At 34.1% G+C, this 19,123-nt stretch overlaps 1 protein-coding gene across 1 annotated transcript in view; it reads left to right on the plus strand.

The window, feature by feature from the left end:
- The window catches only part of CSMD1 (CUB and Sushi multiple domains 1), a gene marked incomplete at both ends in the record, with an annotated part of 1,089,811 nt that extends 1,075,726 nt beyond the window's left edge, over nucleotides 1-14,085 (plus strand). Inside the window, 5 exons of the mRNA XM_084261313.1 lie at nucleotides 3,268-3,429; nucleotides 4,545-4,657; nucleotides 6,111-6,198; nucleotides 9,996-10,128; nucleotides 13,926-14,085. Of these exons, the coding sequence (XP_084117439.1) occupies nucleotides 3,268-3,429; nucleotides 4,545-4,657; nucleotides 6,111-6,198; nucleotides 9,996-10,128; nucleotides 13,926-14,085 (656 nt within the window). The remainder of the gene's footprint in view (nucleotides 1-3,267; nucleotides 3,430-4,544; nucleotides 4,658-6,110; nucleotides 6,199-9,995; nucleotides 10,129-13,925) is intronic.
- Nucleotides 14,086-19,123: the final 5,038 nt, after the last annotated feature.

Consider the following 19,123-nt stretch of genomic DNA (forward strand, 5'->3'; position numbering starts at 1 on the left):
TATAACTAGTTTTGATAAGCAAGTACTATCCAAAAGCATTAAAAAAATAATTAATTTTTATGATTGTAAAATCAAAGAATCATTCTGGTCAGAGAAGACTTTTAAGATCATCAAGTACAACCACTAAACCACATCCCCAAGCACCATATCTACACATCTTTTAATACCTCATGGGTTGGCGACACAGCCACTTTCCTGGGAAGCCTGCTTCAGTGATTGATAACCCTTTTTGTGAAGAAATCATTTTCTAATATCTAATCTAAAAAGCCAATAATGGTAAGCAGAGAACTGCAACAAATACAGAAATTAACAAGGAAATATGTAAAGCTGCTTTTAAAAATCAAGCCTGCACTATTCTTACATCTCAAAATTGTGAGTTCGGTTTAGTATAGAACATAGTGAATTTTGGAGAATTTTCTTTAACTCATTTTCTTGGCTTTTGGTAGAATTCCATTTGCCACTCTGTGTAACAGAATACATTCATATTCCGATTTTCTTCCTTTGGATATCTGAATACCAGTTACGTTTATTATTGTTGATCAAATTGCTATTTTTTTCCCAGAGTTAATGTTTTCACAAGGATCAGTAACTATCATTTTTACTGCACTGTGAGTTGTAATTGATTATAAGTTGCAAGTAAAGAATTCTCACAATACCCAAGCGAAGCTTAAGAAATGCATGACTGTGTGTGGTTCCCATGCTTCTCACTTTTTTTCAAAATATTTTCAAAATTATTTTTTCAAAAATAATTGGGAAGCTGTTTTAATGAGTAACCATGGATTTCCCCATTTGTCATGTTCTAAGGAGAATCCATAACAAGCAGTATTAGTATAATAATACTCAGTTCGTTTTTCTTATTCTGCATTTGCCCACAGTGGGTGGGAAAAGCAGGGACATTGCAAGGGCTCAGCAGAATTGGGTCAGAGCTGCTCTGATTCCTCAGAAGCATCCATGGGACTGCAGCACTTGCATTTTAACCTTCTTCAAAAACATGACAGGAGATGCAGAAATATATTTTGCTATTTTCTTCCTCCGCTGATTCTGTTCATCTTCCACATTGAGTGCCAGTTCTGTTAAATACTGAGTCAATGCAAAGATTAACATGTCTCATTGATGTAGTGGTTAGAGAAACTAGGTATGAAAGATACTGAATGTGACTAAAGAAGTATGATATCTGCTCCTTTATAAAAGTTTTATATAGTACCTGTCAGGTTCATACCAGTAATATTAGATGTTCACCTTCATAATAATAACTTCAGACACACAATTTTAATCAAAAGCAAAGACAATAATAATTTTAAAATATTTAAAATATTTAAAAATACAGGGTTTGTGTTTATTGTACGTAACTATTATACCAAAGCAATGAGACATATGTAGGAAAAAGAGTCTGAAAGATCCTTTACAGAATTTAGGCATTGGCAGAAAATATATGAATTCAAAGGACTATGAGATACCAATTGAAATGTAATGCTTCAGATGTGTAATATAATTTTTTTCATATAAAATTGATATTACCTTTTGTTAAGCCCCAGTCCTGCACTGAGTTTTGGTTTGGAAAGGGAGTAATTAGTCCAGTGCTGGTATAGGCAACATGCTAATGATGTTTTCAAATCATGACACACTGAGCTTGAACATTTGCTTGTGGATTTTGCATAATTTGAAGGCAGAAGATACTGAAGAAGTTATTATCCTTATTCTTTATGAAATGCATACTAGGAAGTATAATAATAATATTAGATTAATCAGTCATCTGATTTTCAGATGTATTGGCTGTCGGTGTGTTTTGTGGGGAAATATGTGGTATTATTGATCTGGGTTTCTTTTTGATTAATTTTAGCAATCTGGTTTTGTGGAGGAGGAATTTATTAAAAATGGGTACACGGGACACTGATAAATTTCCTTCAATATAGACAACTGTGTTTATATGTGCTCAGAGTTTGATAAAATACAGCAGATCCAATAATTTATTTTAAGAGATTAATTGGAAGAGTTTAAAATACTTCTAATATTGGTCTTTAGCTATTTAGCAGGTATCATTTGTAGTGGTCATAGATAGTAAGGGTGAATCTTAATAGTTACTAGGGCTGTAATTTTGTCAAGATATGTGATTGGTTAAACAGTGAAGTTTTAATTTGATTCTTAAAGCTTTACTTCTCCAATTTTAATTATATAAAACCCTGAAAACCCTGAAAACATCTGTTTTCACTTGTCAGAAGCTGCCAGGAAACACTGGGTGCTGCATGGCTATTAGGAGAGTTGGTCTCTTTCTGCCAACTTAACTATTTTACTTAAACATCAGGTTTAAAGGAAGTCTTCACCAGACTTTATAACAGCAAAGTCTATGGAGAAATGAATGCTCAAGACATGCAGCACACTGTAAATTTGTCTGACATAAAATGTTCTCCTAAGAAATTTTTTCTCTTCTGCGTTTACTTTTTAATTAATGCTGCTGTTGCAGACATGAATAAGAGACTATCCTAGTCTGTCAGAGATTTAGTGAAATATTAAAAATACAACATTTGAAGACCTGTACATAATTTATTTTTCTGTATCGAGTAAAAATAGCAATAAAATCAAATAAATGACCCAAATACATGTACTTTTTCCTATATTTCATGCTTCATTTTATAGAGTTTTTTTAGTTCAGATTACTCAAACTGGAGCTTCTGAGAAACAGAGTTTTTTAAAAAAAACCAAAAATGGTCCCTGCTCTGGCAACTTAACTGTTCACTGTGAAGTCTAAAAATAAGTAATAAACCCTTGTGCTAAACTGTATCTGGAATTCAGTGAATTCAGTTGAATATTCAGTTGATATTCAGTTTAACATCACACACAGTGTTGATTTAATAGATGCTTGAAATAAAAAGGTTGGCCTAAGACAGTATATCCATTCAGGAATTCCTGACTTTAGAATATTATTCTCCATTTTTTTTCAGCATAACCTTAAAGCTACCAGGCTTTAGGGGAAGAGTCCATAATTTTTCAGTCTTGAGGACATTCACTGAAGTACACCAGCTACGAAGTATGAGGTTATTTAAGAAAATATATTGTAATGGACAGGTGTAGTATATTAGAGGCAATTGTGTGGAAAGGTCATTAGATACGTGGTCTTTACTGTTGTAAAATTTTTACTGTAGAACCTCCTTAGACCAGTCAATTGATGCTGTAATAGAAAAAATGAAGAAGATTAGTATGGCAAGAAATACTGCTACTTTGTTGTAGTTTACTCTTTTCTTTGTTTCTTTTTTTCCTACTTTTATTTAGTTCCTTCAGATGTGTTTTTTATAAATTCACTATGGAAAGGGTTTTATGAATATTTAGGAAAAAGACAGCCTGCTACTCTGACTGTTGATTGGTTCAATACTACAAGCAGCAAAGTGAATGCCACATTTATTGAGACATCCAACATACAACTCAAACTATCAGGTAGGTTCAGAATTTGGTGTTGAAAAATTCCGATTTTAAGGTTTCTTTCATCTATTCAGTTTTGTTGCATTTTCTACTAAACAGTTAAATAAATCATTTATCTTTTCACTAATAATTTTGCTTACTTTGTAAAAAAGAAAGGTCCTAATGGTTTGCACAGATTTAATTTATACGTGGTCATCCATCTATTTTTCCCCTTAAATGTAAAATAAGGATCAATGTAGGTTTTTTTCCCATCTCAGAATGTTGGATGGTATGAATGTGTTGAACTCACAGGTAATATTGAAAAGCCAGATGAAGTGCATATAAGCATTTTAAGCACTGCTTTATTGAAAAGCTCTATTACTCAGTAGTGATTAATATCTGATTTATAACAAAAATCTAAATAAATGACATCAACACTGCTGTCCTCAATTTCTTTCCTGTGTTTTAAGTACAAGGAGGACAGCATGTCTTCAGAACACCCATGGCCAGATCTGTCTGACAATAATACTGAGTGGGTCTTTGTAATAGCATAATAAAAAATAGGCACAGACAATTAAACCATTTGGAAAATTCTACATACATTTTAATCACAGCATTGTGCATGCCTTTCTGCAAATCTGACTGTGAAGTTGTGTTTCAATCTCTGATCACCATTATATATGAAAAGAGCAGTAACAGCTATTAGTACCTAGCAAGATCAAGAATTCAGAGAGAATTTCAGCAGTTGACTGCCAAATAGCAACTTTTCTTTCACTGCACTTTCAATATTTTCTTTAACCATATGCTGTGAGTAAAATGTAATTGTTTCCAGTTCAAGGAAATTTCAGGCAATTCAATCAGTATTCAGAACTATTCAAATACTGTTAGATGATGCAAATGTTCTTGACAAATATGTATAAAATTACAAAGTACAAAACCATATTTGTACCCTATTATTAAATATGATGTGGGCAAAAGATCAGTAAAATAAATAAATCTTGTGTTTTTCCAGTATATAAAATTATGTTGTTATTGAGCGTTATCTACAAAATATTTTAGTTCTAAAGCAATATGCATAGCTTTGAAAGGATATTTGAACGAAAATTGAAAAATTGTTTAAAATGCATGTGTTACCTCCTTTATTGTATTAGGTGTTTACAAGAAAGAAGAAGCCCATTTGCTCTTGAAAGCCTTTCAGATTAAAGGACCTAGTGACATTTTTGTGAGCAAGTTTGAAAATGACAACTGGGCACTGGATGGTTATGTAAGTAACCAGACTGCTCTGGTAGAGAAAGCTTGCTGAGTTTAAAGTTTGAAGAATTTTTTTTTATTTCTTGTATAACTCTCTCCAATTTTTGTAATACAGATGTGGAATACAGCATTCTAGATGTCAATATAGAAATCGGGGGGGGGGGTGTTTTCGTTTTTTGATTGTTTTTTTTTTTTTCAAAAATATGTCTACAAACTTCTATCTGCCACACTCCCATTGGAATTTTTGGTTTACTAAGTGGAAGGTGGAGAGAATCAACATCCTTGGCCATGGTTTTGCCTTGTTTTTGTAGATGAGACTGGGTATTTTACCTTTAGAAACAATTGTCCTTTATTTGGTTTGGTAAATAGTTCATGGTAATAAAGTTACATTTAATCTTGAAGAAAAAGAGAATTATTTTACTCTTTGCATCTCCTTTGTGTTTTGTGATGCTTTCTATGGAAAATAATTTAAAATCTGACAACCCAATGAACTTCTATATCTGCATATTAATTCAGTTTTGTGTATACTAGATGAAGAGTTTTAAACTCAAGAAATATACATCAGACAATTTAAAGTAATTCCAGGTGTTATTTTGAAACTGCTTAATACAATTACAAACTTAAAATTATAAATATTATAATTATAAATATATACATGCTTGTATAAGCATGGAGAGTTCAATAATATTTTAAAGCAGGGAGGAAGCAGTCTAGCAGGTTCCTGGAGTGTTTGGAAGACAGCTTCCTGACCCAGCTGGTGTATGAACCCACCAGGGAAAGTGCCCTGCTGGAAGACTTGTTTGTAAATAGAGAAGGCCTAGTGGGGGATGTGAATGTTGGAGGATGCCTGGGGCATAGTGATCACGAGCTGATAGAATTCTTAGTACTGGGAGCAGTAAGGCAGGGAGACACCAGAACAAACACCTTAGACTTCTGTAGGGCTGACTTTGGACTGTTCAGAAAGCTGCTCGATAAGATTCCATGGGAGGCAGCCCTTGATGACAAAGGAGCCCAAGAGGGTTGGTTGCTCCTCAAGAAGGAAATCTTGGTGGCATAAGAACAGGCTGTCCCAGTAAGTCGGAAGAGGAGTCGGTGAGGAAGGAAGCCAGCTTGGCTGAGTAGGAAGAAATGTCATGAAGCTGCACCAGGACAGGTTTAGATTGCAAATTAGAAAAAAACTTTTTACTGGAAGAGTTGTCAGGGCCTGGAACAGGCTGCCAAGGGATGTGGTTGAGTCACTTTCCCTGGATGCATTCAAAAAAAGGGTAGATAAGGTACTTAGGGATACGGTTTAGCTTCGGATGGGAATGGTTGGACTTGGTGATCTTCAAAGGTCCTTTCCAACCTTGTGATTCTGTGATTCTGCGATTCTGGTATAAAAGTTAAAATTTGGGCTCCAGATATTTACTTTCAGACAGAAAATCAAATTGTTTCATAAATCTTCTTTCTGTTTAAATGTATTCTAGGTATCATCAGGGCTTGAAAGAGGTGTTTTTACCTATCAAGGTGATATACATGGAAAAGACTTTGGAAAATTTATGCTCCAAAGACAAGGTAAATGTATTCATAGAACTTTCACTTATCCTTTTGGGTGTTGCAAGAGTATATTCAACAGATGTCTCACCTCTCTAGCTGAAGTAAGCATCTTAATTTCATGCCTTTGCTATTATGAAAAGTATAGTGGAATATACATATTTGAAATATACTGCTCAAATAGCATTTTAAGAAGTTACTATCACATATTTTCTAGTATAGTAATGACTACAGAATTCTCTTAAAGAGAATGCCAGTGTAACTGCTGTGAATGTTTTTTTGAAAATAGCAGGGGTGTAATGCAATGCAAAGACATTTTCTGCTTAAATGTATAAATTGCAGTCAGAATCATATAGGAAATTAAAAGGAATCAACATTGATTTTAAGAGTGTCATTTGGAGATTACTTGTTGCTAGGGGATGTTTTCAGAATTTCCTGATCCTGGACCTACTGCGAGGTGGTCAAGGCACAGTATCTATACAGCAACGTACTAGGCTAGAGGAGAAGACAGGACATAATCTATAGCAGACCGTATCTACATTTTTTTAAATTGCCTTGATTCCATTAACCTCTTTGATGCTCTACACAGTGCCCTTTAAAGTTCTGTCAAATGTCCTTTGTATTTCTTTTCTGTATTAACTGCTGTGTTAGAGTTACCCTGTGGATACTTGGCTGTCTCTCAAATTGCTGTATATATTTAATCACAAGTGGTGTAAACCTTACTCTTCAGAGTCTCAGTCTGAGAACTACTGATTACTGAGGCTGAATACAAGTTCAGTCTTCAGATCAGTCTCTTGTGTGGGACAGATTATTTGCCTGCCTGTCCTTTCATGTAATCCTTATCGCTGTAATATCAAAGCTAAATTGTCTTTCTGAACTTAACAAGCACACTGTAAAAGTAGAGCATCAAGATCTGTTCAAATATTTGTCTTCTTTAGTAGCCTTCGATATCTCAGAACAGCACAAGTCTGGTTTGTTGGTTTTGTTTGGAGGGAATTTGTGGTTTTGGGGTTTTCTGAAATCAGATCAAAAAGATATCCAATGGTTTGCCAGCTACTTAATAAAAGTTTGGATCTGTGTGCTTTAGGAGTGAAATGAGTAGCTCATAAAGGTTGAGGTTAGATGAAGAACAAACAGAATAACCACTCAATAGTTACAGAATTCTCCACTGGCTGTTTCTGTGGTAGTTGTCCGTATCACCATTTATAGTATTAGATTTCAGTCTAATAAGGACTTAAAGTGTCCAAGTTACACATGCGTTACTAGGCTGAGGTCCTCCACCTTTCAGCTTTGACAGCTCAGTAGAGAGCTTCCTACAAATGCAGATATAGTCACTTTTAGATTTCTTTATGTGATTGCTAAATAGGCACTGATTTTCTATAGGTTGCTTGTTTTCTCTTGAAGAACCTACAGCTAAAAGGAAGCAGCAAATTTCCATCCAACATAGGTCACAATATTTGTCGATACCCTCTCATATTCAAGGATAGCTTGCTTTGCTTTTTAAATCTGTTCTGTTCATGAATATTCTGCTGAGGTAGTCATCTTGTATGTCCTCCAGCTGAAGATTTAACATATTTCCATTTCTTCAGGAAGTTAAATTATTTGCTGCTTTTATACTAAGACAGAAATATGCTTAAACTATGCATGCATAGATGCATACATAATGTAATATGAAATTACTCACCTGCAAGCATACTTCAAAGACCAACATTTACTGAGAAATACTTGGTTAAGTGCGAAAGACCGATCTACTAGATGAAGAATTCCCTGTCACACAATACTAGAGAAAAACCAGACTCAGTGCATGTTCCTAGTCTTGGAACTTACTGACATGGAAATAAAAAGAACTTTTGTTTCTAAGTACTGTGTATCCTCTTTCAGAAGCAGTTCCCTTTGTTGCCTTAGAGAATAGTCTGCCAAAAGAATTGGAACTGTATCTGAGCCTGCTTAAGAGGCCCAAGTTGTGACACTGAATGACTTAAATTCTTTTGTCAAGTAACCAGTCATTGCTGGGGGCTTTTTGTTTGCTTTGTTATGTTTTAATAATTTGGTGTCTAAGGGAGGAAAGTCTGCAGCTGCATTCAGTGTCTGTAATTGTTGAATGCCTGTGCCTCACCATTACAGTTCTAGAAGATGTTCTAAAATCTTGGCCTTGTTAATTTGAGTCTGGACCGTCCTTTTAAATTGTATGAAAAGGTGGAGAAAAAGAAGAAAAATTTATTTCACCAAAACAATTTTTTCCTATTTTTATTTCTTCTGGGGATGTACAATAACTTAATTCTCTCTTTTTAATTCAAATTACTTCTTTTTAGGTTGTCTAGATTGAAATAAATGTTGACAAGAAACATGAAATATGAATAATTATTTTGCATCTGTGACATATTAGATCAATGGCCATGTTCATTTCTTGAAACTGATAACTCAGAAGCATTGAACATCACGAGACACGTGAACTTTAAATTTCCCTCTGTAAAAGTGTCATCCTTCCTATCCAGACCATTTTGCACAACTTTCATTATTGATGAAATAACTCTATATTAAAGCAGGATACTTACAGTTTAAGGGTACAAAATGGTTCTTCATTAGCTAATGAACAAATAAATAGGAAGGATTAATGAGCTATGAGAATATATATTAAAACACTCTTCACCCCAACTCTGGTAATCAGAGCTTTGCTATCCAGCAGTTACCAGTTAGGTGAAGAAGATTCAGCCTCTGTTGCTCCTTGGAAGCTGTTGATTCACTTTCCATGTCAGTTTGTGAGGGTTTTTTTCTACTTAAATCCTTGAGGTGCTATCCATCCTTGTCCCAGAAACCACTCCTCTACCTGTAATTCTACTTTTCATACCTTGCATGGCTTTTTCTGTCACACTTTCTCTCTTATGAATAGCAGTTTTCTTAATTAAACTGAGTTAAGCTGTAGTGATGCCAAACAGTTGGAACCCTCGGCTAAGAGTTACAGAGGAAAACGCATTTTAAAAACTTCAAACAATTATAAAGAAATTTGTATTTTATAGCAGAAAGCATAATTTTCTAGCATGTATAAAGGAGACCATTCAATAAACGTATGAAGATTGTGCAATAATGGCCTCACTCTGTAATTTCAGAATTTGAACTTCATCAGACCGTTGCTGGTTTTAGGAGGCTGAAGAAATCCCTGTTATTCGGGAAAATGTTTTTAAAAATCTTTGTAATATTATTGAATATCTCTCTATTAAATAGCATGTTCCCCAGTGACAAAGTGTGGCTTTTTTAATGAAAAGTTATCCAAAAAGTATTTCACATTCTGTTGTTCGGGTTTTTGTGTGGTTTTTTTCTTAGTTTTTTTGTTGTTGTTGTTTTCTTAGGGGGGTTTTTTGGGGGGGAGAGGGGGCGTGTCTATTAGCATGCAGATATTTCCACTTTTCTGTTTTTCGCTGTGGTACAAAGCAGTATCTAAATTTCTCATCATGATAATGCACTAAGAAAATAATACAAAACTCACATCAGGATATGCTTAGTCACAAGTAATTCTGAAGACAATTCTATAAAGTAGAAGAGACTGTGTTGAAGTTCTATCAAGTCTCATACATTAATAAAATTCAAATTGTCCAAAATTGAAGCAATGTTTTTCTTCTATAATTCTAGAATTTTGATAGTTACTGATACATTATTAAGTGGTATTAACAAGATTTATACTATGATACTGCATGTTTATTTCATGGTTTTAAATACAGCTATTTTATCAAGACAACATTTTCTTTCACTGCTGAATAAAAAGACAACTGTGAGATGGAAAACCTGGGAATTTTATTTCTGCCCTATCTGTTTCATTTCAGGTCCTTTAAGTGCAGACACAGACCTTTCAAATCACTATTACGGTACAAACAGCAGTTCTGTTGCAGCTGCCATCCTGGTACCATTCTTTGCTCTAATATTATCAGGGTTTGCATTTTACCTCTACAAACACAGGTATTGTAAATGTTATTTATTAAAAAATGAATAAGCTTTTAATTATAATTTTGATACTTATGTGTAGCTAGAGAACGCTAGTAGAAATAGAAAGTTTTCAAGAATATCTTTACTCTAGAAAGACATACATTTCTAAGTACTCCCATGAAGGGATTCAGAGCAGGGCAGATCTTAATGGTGAACAATTTGAAGAATGAATCACTGTGTTAAAGGAGCAGAGACCTATAAATCTTCTTGGTTCATTAGGCTGAATCAGATGGAAATCTCAGGTCACATGTTTTAGTCTTTCATTTTAATGCTTTATTAAATTGAATGTATGCTGCTTCTTTCAAAATGATTATGAGTATTAATTATACAAGCTGAAAAATCCATAAATCCCACAAGGGAACAACCTATAATGAGACCACTTACTGTACATGCTGAATAAGCTAGTGGATACTACTAGAATTGGCTTCACTTCAACTCTCATGAAACTTTTATATGTCATTAGAAAGTACAATAAATCCAAGCATATTGTCCAAAGTTTGGTTTAAAAGCTGATATCTATGTATCTTTCGAACATTTGTTCATTTTAAGTATTTTGACTGATTTGTTTGCAGGTTTTTTTGCATTGAGCTACAATACTCTTTGACCTGCTTGTGTTATTTGCAGTTTTCAAAATGACGTTTAACAGAAATACCGTGTTCTTAGAATGCTTGTTCTATAACCATGATACCAAGAGTATTTTGTGACTGTAAGAAGTCACATAGACCAACTGAAGTCCACCACAGTCCTGTGATACTTGATTCTCTACCTACCTCAGTATTAAGTGATTTGGGAAAAAGAAATTGCAGTGGTGCTTGAACTTATGAACTCCAGATAAAATGATATATGTCCTGAAATGGTATCCAGCCTTTTGTTGAAAAAAACTGCTCAAGAAGAGCTGTGAACTCTGTCTCTCAACGTTATTGTAGGATGCCTTTCTGATACCTAAAGATCTGCATTCTCAGAGAGGTTGTGTTCTGTCACTGGGGGCAACTCAAACAGCAGCATGAAAAGCACAGGCATTGAGATCATGTGAAGAGGTGGAATGTAAAGGGAACATCGTTGTCACTTTGCTTTTAGAGGAGACAAACAGAAAAAATGTTAAAAATGTTGTGACAAAGTGGTACATTTTGTGGTGTTTTCTATGAACTTTGCTATATCCTACATGAGCTGTGGTGATTCTAGCTTTTTATTTCATAGATATGTATATGTATTTAAGAGATCAAGTTTAGTCTTTGGATGGGCAGTTGTAATCCCAGAGTTTATGGTACTCCTGGCGCAGAACTGCAGTTTTGCCTACCATGACCTAATTTAAATGCATTTTAAAATGCATTAGATACTTGAAAAAGTAGATGTTGCTCATTATGTAGTCTTTCAAGAATACCTTCCATTTCTAGATTTTGGAACAATTTCTTCCATTAAACCACAGATTTTAGAGAGGTTATCAGTCTCATATTGTCATCAGAAAATTAACGGGTTGATTACTGATGTAAAGCAAATCTAGGTCACCTTTATTCATATAAAAATTAATGAAGTTCCAAAGAAAAAAGAACAGAAGCTGAGACTTCTGAAGGACTTACTTGACATTACCTTAATGACCAGAATAACAACATGAAAGTTTCACAATGATGTGATTGTGGTTATGCCCCTAGAGGCTCTCCATACCAGAGAATTTGAAGGTCTTAGGGGATGTTTTTATGGATGTTTCTGCTGTGCTTATGCCAGATTAATATCATCTAACTAGAACCAGGTTTGTAAAACTTTTTTATGCAGTTTCTGTATAGTTTATCTGACAGACAGGAATTGTTTCAGGAATGAAGACAGCATCTGTCCCTTTCCTAACAAAATTAAAATATATTTAATAACTTACACTTAGGAAAGTTCCTAGTTAAGATTTCTAAGCATGTTTTATTACTTCCAGAATGCAAAAATGCAGAAAAAGAAATTACTATAAGTAGCATTATTTTTTGAAGTTTGTCAGTTTCCATCACTGACATCTTTCAAGTTATAGTTTTCCCTGTCTGCTATCCAAACCAGAATAGTTTTCTAAAAAAACTGATTTTCAAGAACCCTTTTTCTGAAGTTTTAGCATGAGATTCTTTTCTGTTTATATTTATTGAACATCAAGTATCTACATGTTGCCCTCCTATCTTGGCTTTCTTGCTTTATTTCAGTTATATATATATAAAACCATATACTGAACCTCCTTTCTATATTTAAGATACTTTCAGATGTTAAGAGATTTTAGATTAAAGTAGTAAAATATAATATCATACAAAATAATTTTATCACTAAATGTGCACAGTTCTGTTTTATTTTTCATTTAACTGATGGTTTAATATGTTCTAACTGAACTTTGCAGGAAAATGGGAATATCCTTGGAGTTTCTATATATTCTTCATAATGGCAAAACACTATCCAGAATAGAAGGGTTGCTGAAAGATAATTCTTTGTATCCTCTAATATTCAAATGTCAAAATTTATGGAAGTATTAGTTAGGATTTGATCCATTTGATTACATATATTTCGACAAATGAAACATCTGTCAAGGTGCTTAGTGGTCTTTATTGCTGGAAGTGTTTATGCCATGCTATGGCAGATCTATCAGAATAACTGAAACTGCTGACTCATGTGAAGGTAACTACTGCAAGCAGTGTGTAACATATCCTGGACACTTTCTATGACAGTGCAAGAATTGCCTAATTGAAACCATGCTGGCTGACTTTGCGCTGACTCAGATTTAGTAGTACCCAGGAGACCTGTTACAGCACTGTAATGGTGCAACACTAACTTCCTGCTCTGGAATGGTCTCTGGAATGATAATAAACAGCCAAAAGCAGCAAATTACTGAATAGTTTCCTCCACCTGTGTTCGAAAATATCTAAGTCAATAAAGTCAGTGAGTGTTTATCTAAAACCTGAGATGCTACTGAAAGAATGAATTAGGAGCTATTCGCTCTCATCTTTCTATGTATACCTGGTCATATATTCCATTCAAGGCTCTAAAATTGAGAGTTCATATTGATCTTCATCAGAATATTTACACAGATTGTCCAGTTGCCTTTCTAGGTATACTGTAAAAATTGTTGTGGATAAAATCTCAAATCTTCAGGAAAATTAATTAGAATATGCTTGCTGGTGGTCAAATTAAACTCACCAAGTAAAGATCTTACTGTATTTTTACATTTAATATCAATACTTTAGAAAGACAAGGATATGTATTTTCAAATTGATAATTTTAATGAAGCTGGAATAAGTGTTACTACTTTGTATAAGGATTCTTTTATCATCAGATTAACTCTAAAACTGAAAATGTCATGAGAAAATATCATAATTGTTACTACTGACAGAAAACAATATAAATGTTATTGATTCCAACTTTTGTTTGTAATTTCGTTATACGTTGCTTTACTTTTGGCTGCCAATTTTAGCTCTAACAAGCGCTATGAAGTTGTCATTCTTTTGACACTTTTATAATGAAAAATGCATGCCCATATTTTGCCTACATTGTCTGTGGGCTTTGTAGTATCAGTTTGTACATTAGGAATTTTTTTCTTCTTTCTTCTTTCTTTTTCTTTGAAAAATAACTTCCAGACATATATTTCTTTTTAAGTCCCTGCAACATCCTTTATAGGTCTCCTTTTATCATGTTTAAATGGATTCATGCAACTTGTGTAGATAGGATGGAAACATTATAGATAGAACTTGCAACAAGTATAGAATGATTATTTTTAAGGTTTATTAATGATAATTTCCTTTTTTTTTTTTCCTCAGAACAAGACCAAAAGTACAGTACAATGGGTACGCTGGACATGAAAACAGTAATGGACAGGCTTCATTTGAAAATCCCATGTATGATACAAACTTAAAACCCACAGAAGCAAAGGCTGTGAGGTTTGATACGACTCTGAACACAGTTTGTACAGTGGTATAGCCTTCAGTGCCCAATATGACTGATTCATAGCCATACCTCTGATGGACAAGCAGTAATTCCTTTGGTGCCATATACCAGTTTCCCTTCTTCTCTTGGCTTTGCTGCTGTAATCTTTAACATCTTCTGTCAGCCTACATGCAGCTAAATTTTCTGGTAAAAATGTGTCAGTCTTCTGGGGATCAGAAAAAGAATATTTTTTCATCTTGAAGTTGGATCAAAATGCCTGGCTGCATCTGCTTCAAATCAAGGCACACTTGAAGGAAGACTGCCGAGTCATGCCAATTTGTCATATTTAATGCCTCAGACTTTCATATTTGTATGTGGCTGGATGCCTTTCAATGCATTCTTCTGGGCACTTGGATAAAACCTTTGAGTACTGTGACAAATGATAGCACCACAGATTATCCCCAGGAATATTCTGAAGAAATAAAGCTCTGTTGAAGGAGAAGACAACCTTCCTTGAGGTTGCATACACCTGCAAATGCTTTACCATTGAAATCTTGCTAAAATTAAAGAAACTTACAGTGTGTCTCATACATAGGGCAGTTTCCCAATTTCCCTATCAGCCGTTATATTGCAAAATGTTAATGCACAATTTTTTTGCACTAGAGTGTTATGGATGACTAAGATACTGGTAAAAATATACAGGGTTTCTACACACTGTCCATTGTATATAGACATTCACTCACTCTTTGCCTAGTGAAACATTCCACAATAAATTTACTTGGAATATTAAATTACGAGCCCCGTGCTTAGCACCAGTTAAAATCCTGTGTGACAGAGGACAATATTTCTTTTGTCAATTTTTGACTAAATTTCTTTGTAAACACAATTACAAGTCACTGGAGACTTTCAGTCATAACGAGAGCCCATTTCTAAGAAATTTTCATTGCCAGTATTGTTTTCTTCTGAAATCAGTCATCAATCATCATTGTCAGTATCATACTATTTAACAGCAGGGGGGTTAGCAGCTATTGCTGCTTGCCATGTACAAATGTGAATAGTAATTTATTTTAGATAGCTCATAAAGCCTGTGAGCCTGTGCTCATAATACAGTCTTCCCTTTTGCATTTTTTTTCATTTTTTTCCTGTAATATGACATCATTTTCTGATGTTAAATGGAACTAAACCACATTACAGTAGCATATGTAAACCCAGTGCAAATCGTCTATAACAAGCTGTCATTCAGTTTATACTTTGAACAAAGAAAAATATTCAATTATCTTTGCTTTCTGTTTCTTTTCAGATTTTTTAAACACACTGCTTACTGCTTTTGTACTTACACAGTTTGACAGAGAAAGTTTGACTTTTGTAAATATGAATGGTTGAGTAAATCATTAACATTTTCTTAGAATTAGGGGTTTTATTGAATGAAAACAAACAAATAAACAAATGCCATTGGGCAGATTAATTAAATTGAGTTTTAAAATCAGGAAATTATAGGAAATCAGTAAAATCTGATTTTAGTCATACACATTGAGCTCAGAAACCAAGAATGTTGCTCTGCTTTTCTTTAAAATTCTGTGCGGGGTTTTTCTAAATGTTCTTGTCTTTTAGTTTCCTGAATTTCAAACTGTCCTAATGTCCAATTGCTATCAAAAACTGTAGAAAAATGTTTCTGAACTCCATATGTGTGTAGGTCTGGCTGTTATACACAAAACAAAAAGGTAATGTAAACCAAATAACAGGTTTTTTCCATTAATGTTGCAGAACGCAAAGAAAATTTCAAAGGTAACCCTTGGTCAGCTTAACAACTCTACATCTGTTAGATGAAAAATACCAGCAATATAATACAGTATTGTAGGGCCTCCAGCTGTTACATTCTTCATATGAGCAAGAAACTCTGAAGAAAATTTAATAAATAATCCTTTCCAGTCAGTTCCTTGTTCATTTTGTTAGTATTTTTTGGTTTCTTTTTTTTTTGTCTGTTTCTGAGGGTTTTGTGCAGTAAGTTTCACATCTCAGAGCCCTTCACATTTCCTGAGAAAGAACAAAGTCATCAGACCACAGTTGTTGTCCTGTTCCTTCCCCATGTAAAGGAAGTCACTCTGTAAATGAAGAGCTTCCGTAGGAACAGTGGGCCAGGGAGGAAAGCTGTTGTGTGATTAAAGTTTTTGACAGGTGTTCAAAATCAGCATTATTCCTTTGGAAGTTTTTCTGCAGTGGCAATGGCAGAAAAAAATTGGAGTACGGAAAACAAGCGCAAAATTCTAGCTAAGTAGATAGTACTGATGTTTTCTACTCCTGCCCTGACTGTGTATTCTTCAGTGACCTCTCCCACTATGACCACCAAGGAATGTGCTGTAGGAAAGGTCCCAGAAAACAGAACAGTTAAATTATGTGACCTTTTGTGTAAGAGAGCCCACATCCCTTGAATGCTTTATCCTGTGGTTCATTTTGGGGAGGTTATATAAGGAATGTTTATCGTGAGCGAGTGTTCTTTGATCAGGGACATTTCAAAATTAGGGCACACTGACAAATTATCGTAAGATGATTGTTTGGAGTATTGACAAAACAGGAGCTTCAAATTAGAATCTAAGGAAATCTCTCATAGTTTTATCAGTTCTATCCACATCCCTCAAATGCTTCTCCTTCTCCGCTATGTTTGAGTCTTCTGTTCTGGTTGGAACTCTTTCTTCTGAAGTTATTTTACAGAGGGCTGTGTATGCATGCACTTATGTGTATGGTGCTTCAACAGAATAAGACTCAAAATGTTGTGCAGTGGCCAGGTAATGGCAGCCAGGAAATCTGCTTTCTGAGATATATGCAGAAGACTTTTCCCCCAGTGTTGACCAGATCATTATGACGGGCTAATAATACATGCTATATATTTTTTTTAAAAAACAGGTTATGTGCTTCAAAGCTGTTAAAAACTGCTGCTTGTATCACACATCTTGCCTTTCTCCAGGCTAGCTGCAATAATTTTTTTTCTTGTGTAAAATATTTTGTAAACAAAGAAAAGCTGTTATTAAAAAAAAAAAAAAAAAAAGTGGGGTGGGTTGGGGTGGGTAAGAACGCCGGCATTATGATCAAGTCAATCTAATTTTCATTCCCAGTATTTCATTCTGCCATTTCACCACATGCTGCTGTGACATGAAGTAGGTGCAAAAGAACTTTTTGTACAGAGATATATTTTTTATGAAGAATTTGTAAAATTATTAAATATGCTGTACTTTTTTGATTAATGTAGGTAAATTGTTAAAAATAAATGTTTTTACAATACAAAAAAAAATTGTAATTTTCCCAATAATGTAAAATTTACCATCTTTAGCTGATTTTCAGTTCTGGTCCTATTAAACATGTATTAATATTAAAGTGGCCTGGTAAAAATAAACATTATTCTCTTTGGCAAAAAAATAAATAATATAAAAGATTGTAATATAGCCTGTGCAATGCCACCTACCTTGAAAGCAAAATCAGAGTTCTAATTAAATATTTAATTTTAGATTTTCAGCTTTTGTGTGACCTATTCTTATGAACTTCTGTTTACTTTTATGCTACTAAATCTCTGATATTGATTTTTTATCGCATTAGATTGTTCATTATAATCCTGATCTTGTCATTTTAAGTTCCCAAGCATTATGTAACTTAGCAGAAATTCTAAGGTGCTGATGAGATGAGATCTTCCTCCTGTTATTTTACACCTTCCATTCAGATTTTAAAATGGGACTTAGGTTCCCAGGTCATTTGGTTGTTTTGCTAAAAATAACCTGTTTATTATTCCCTAAGCCTGCATTCTACCTGTGGCAGTGATGGATCACATGGACCCACAGGTATTTCCAGTTCTAACATCTGAGATTTGGGTTTGCAGTCACTTAGATTTACATACATAATGATATGCTTACATACATGATGATAGCCACATATAGTAGTGTTTTCGGGATCATGATTAGGAATTATAATAATTTTTAAGTTATTTTACTCTCTTTTCATGTAAAAGATTTATATATTTGTTTTACTTGTTGCAACTTAAGAAAGACTGAGTTGTTCCCTGGAAATCAGTGGTATTATATGTCTGTGGTTCAGGTATATGTCTTTGCTTCCTTTCTCATCTTCACAACTGTCCTTCTGGTAATACAGTATCTTACAGTCAGTTGTTAAAACTTCTCATCTTGCAGAATGATCTGACTTACCTTCTGACACTAAGCTTTAAGCTATAATCATTAACACTATCAATGCAGATACCGAGGCATTATCTGATAGGGAGCTGTGATTTTTGCCTCTTATCACAAACAGTAGTCTAACATGTGCTAAACAGGTGAACTGTTGTTCTTTTCGCTATTGCCAAATTGTAATGTCAGCTTTTGAAAATTACTTCTCCTAATGATCTATTGAAAAATTGCAAAATGTTATGTTTAATTCCAGATTCTAAACAAACCATTTTGACAAAATAAATATTTTCTGTGTATTGAGGATACAGTTATGAACTGTAAAGAACAAAAATATTTGGTTTTCAGCTGGCCTGTAATAGCTCTGCAACAGTATCAAAGGAATAGCATTATAGGTATGATTTACTCAAACTTGAACATGATGGTTTTTAAAGTTGCTTTTAATTTCAAACTCCAGTAAACTACACTAAGTACACTGCTACTCGCCTTAGCATGATTACTAACTCAGAACTACAGGAGCTTGAATGCCAGTGGCTCAGTGCTTGAGAGAACAGAGGTCAGAAAATGAAGAGGTCTTCTGCAGAATACTTCCTGTAAACAAGTAGAATGAATTAATTTAACCATCAGTCTGTAATGCACAAAAAGAAAAAAGAAAGTAATGCTTTAGGCATCCATCCCAGAGGCCTTTATTTTTTTTAGAGTCAACAGCGAAGCAGTTTCAAAACCTTGTCAATGACAGTGCTCTAACAGAAAATGTCTTCCTCCAAAGACCACAAGATTATAGTCTGGACCTCACCATGGTAGATTAAAAAAACCAAACAACAATGACATATGCCTAGTGATTAGCTATCAGGACTTGATTATTCTTTAAGGAAGTAGAAGATCCTCCTAAACAGTTTTAATATTTTTTTATATAAAATTATAATTAC

The sequence above is a fragment of the Gallinula chloropus genome, assembly GCF_964237585.1.
Source record: "Gallinula chloropus genome assembly, chromosome: 3".
NCBI lineage: Eukaryota > Metazoa > Chordata > Aves > Gruiformes > Rallidae > Gallinula > Gallinula chloropus.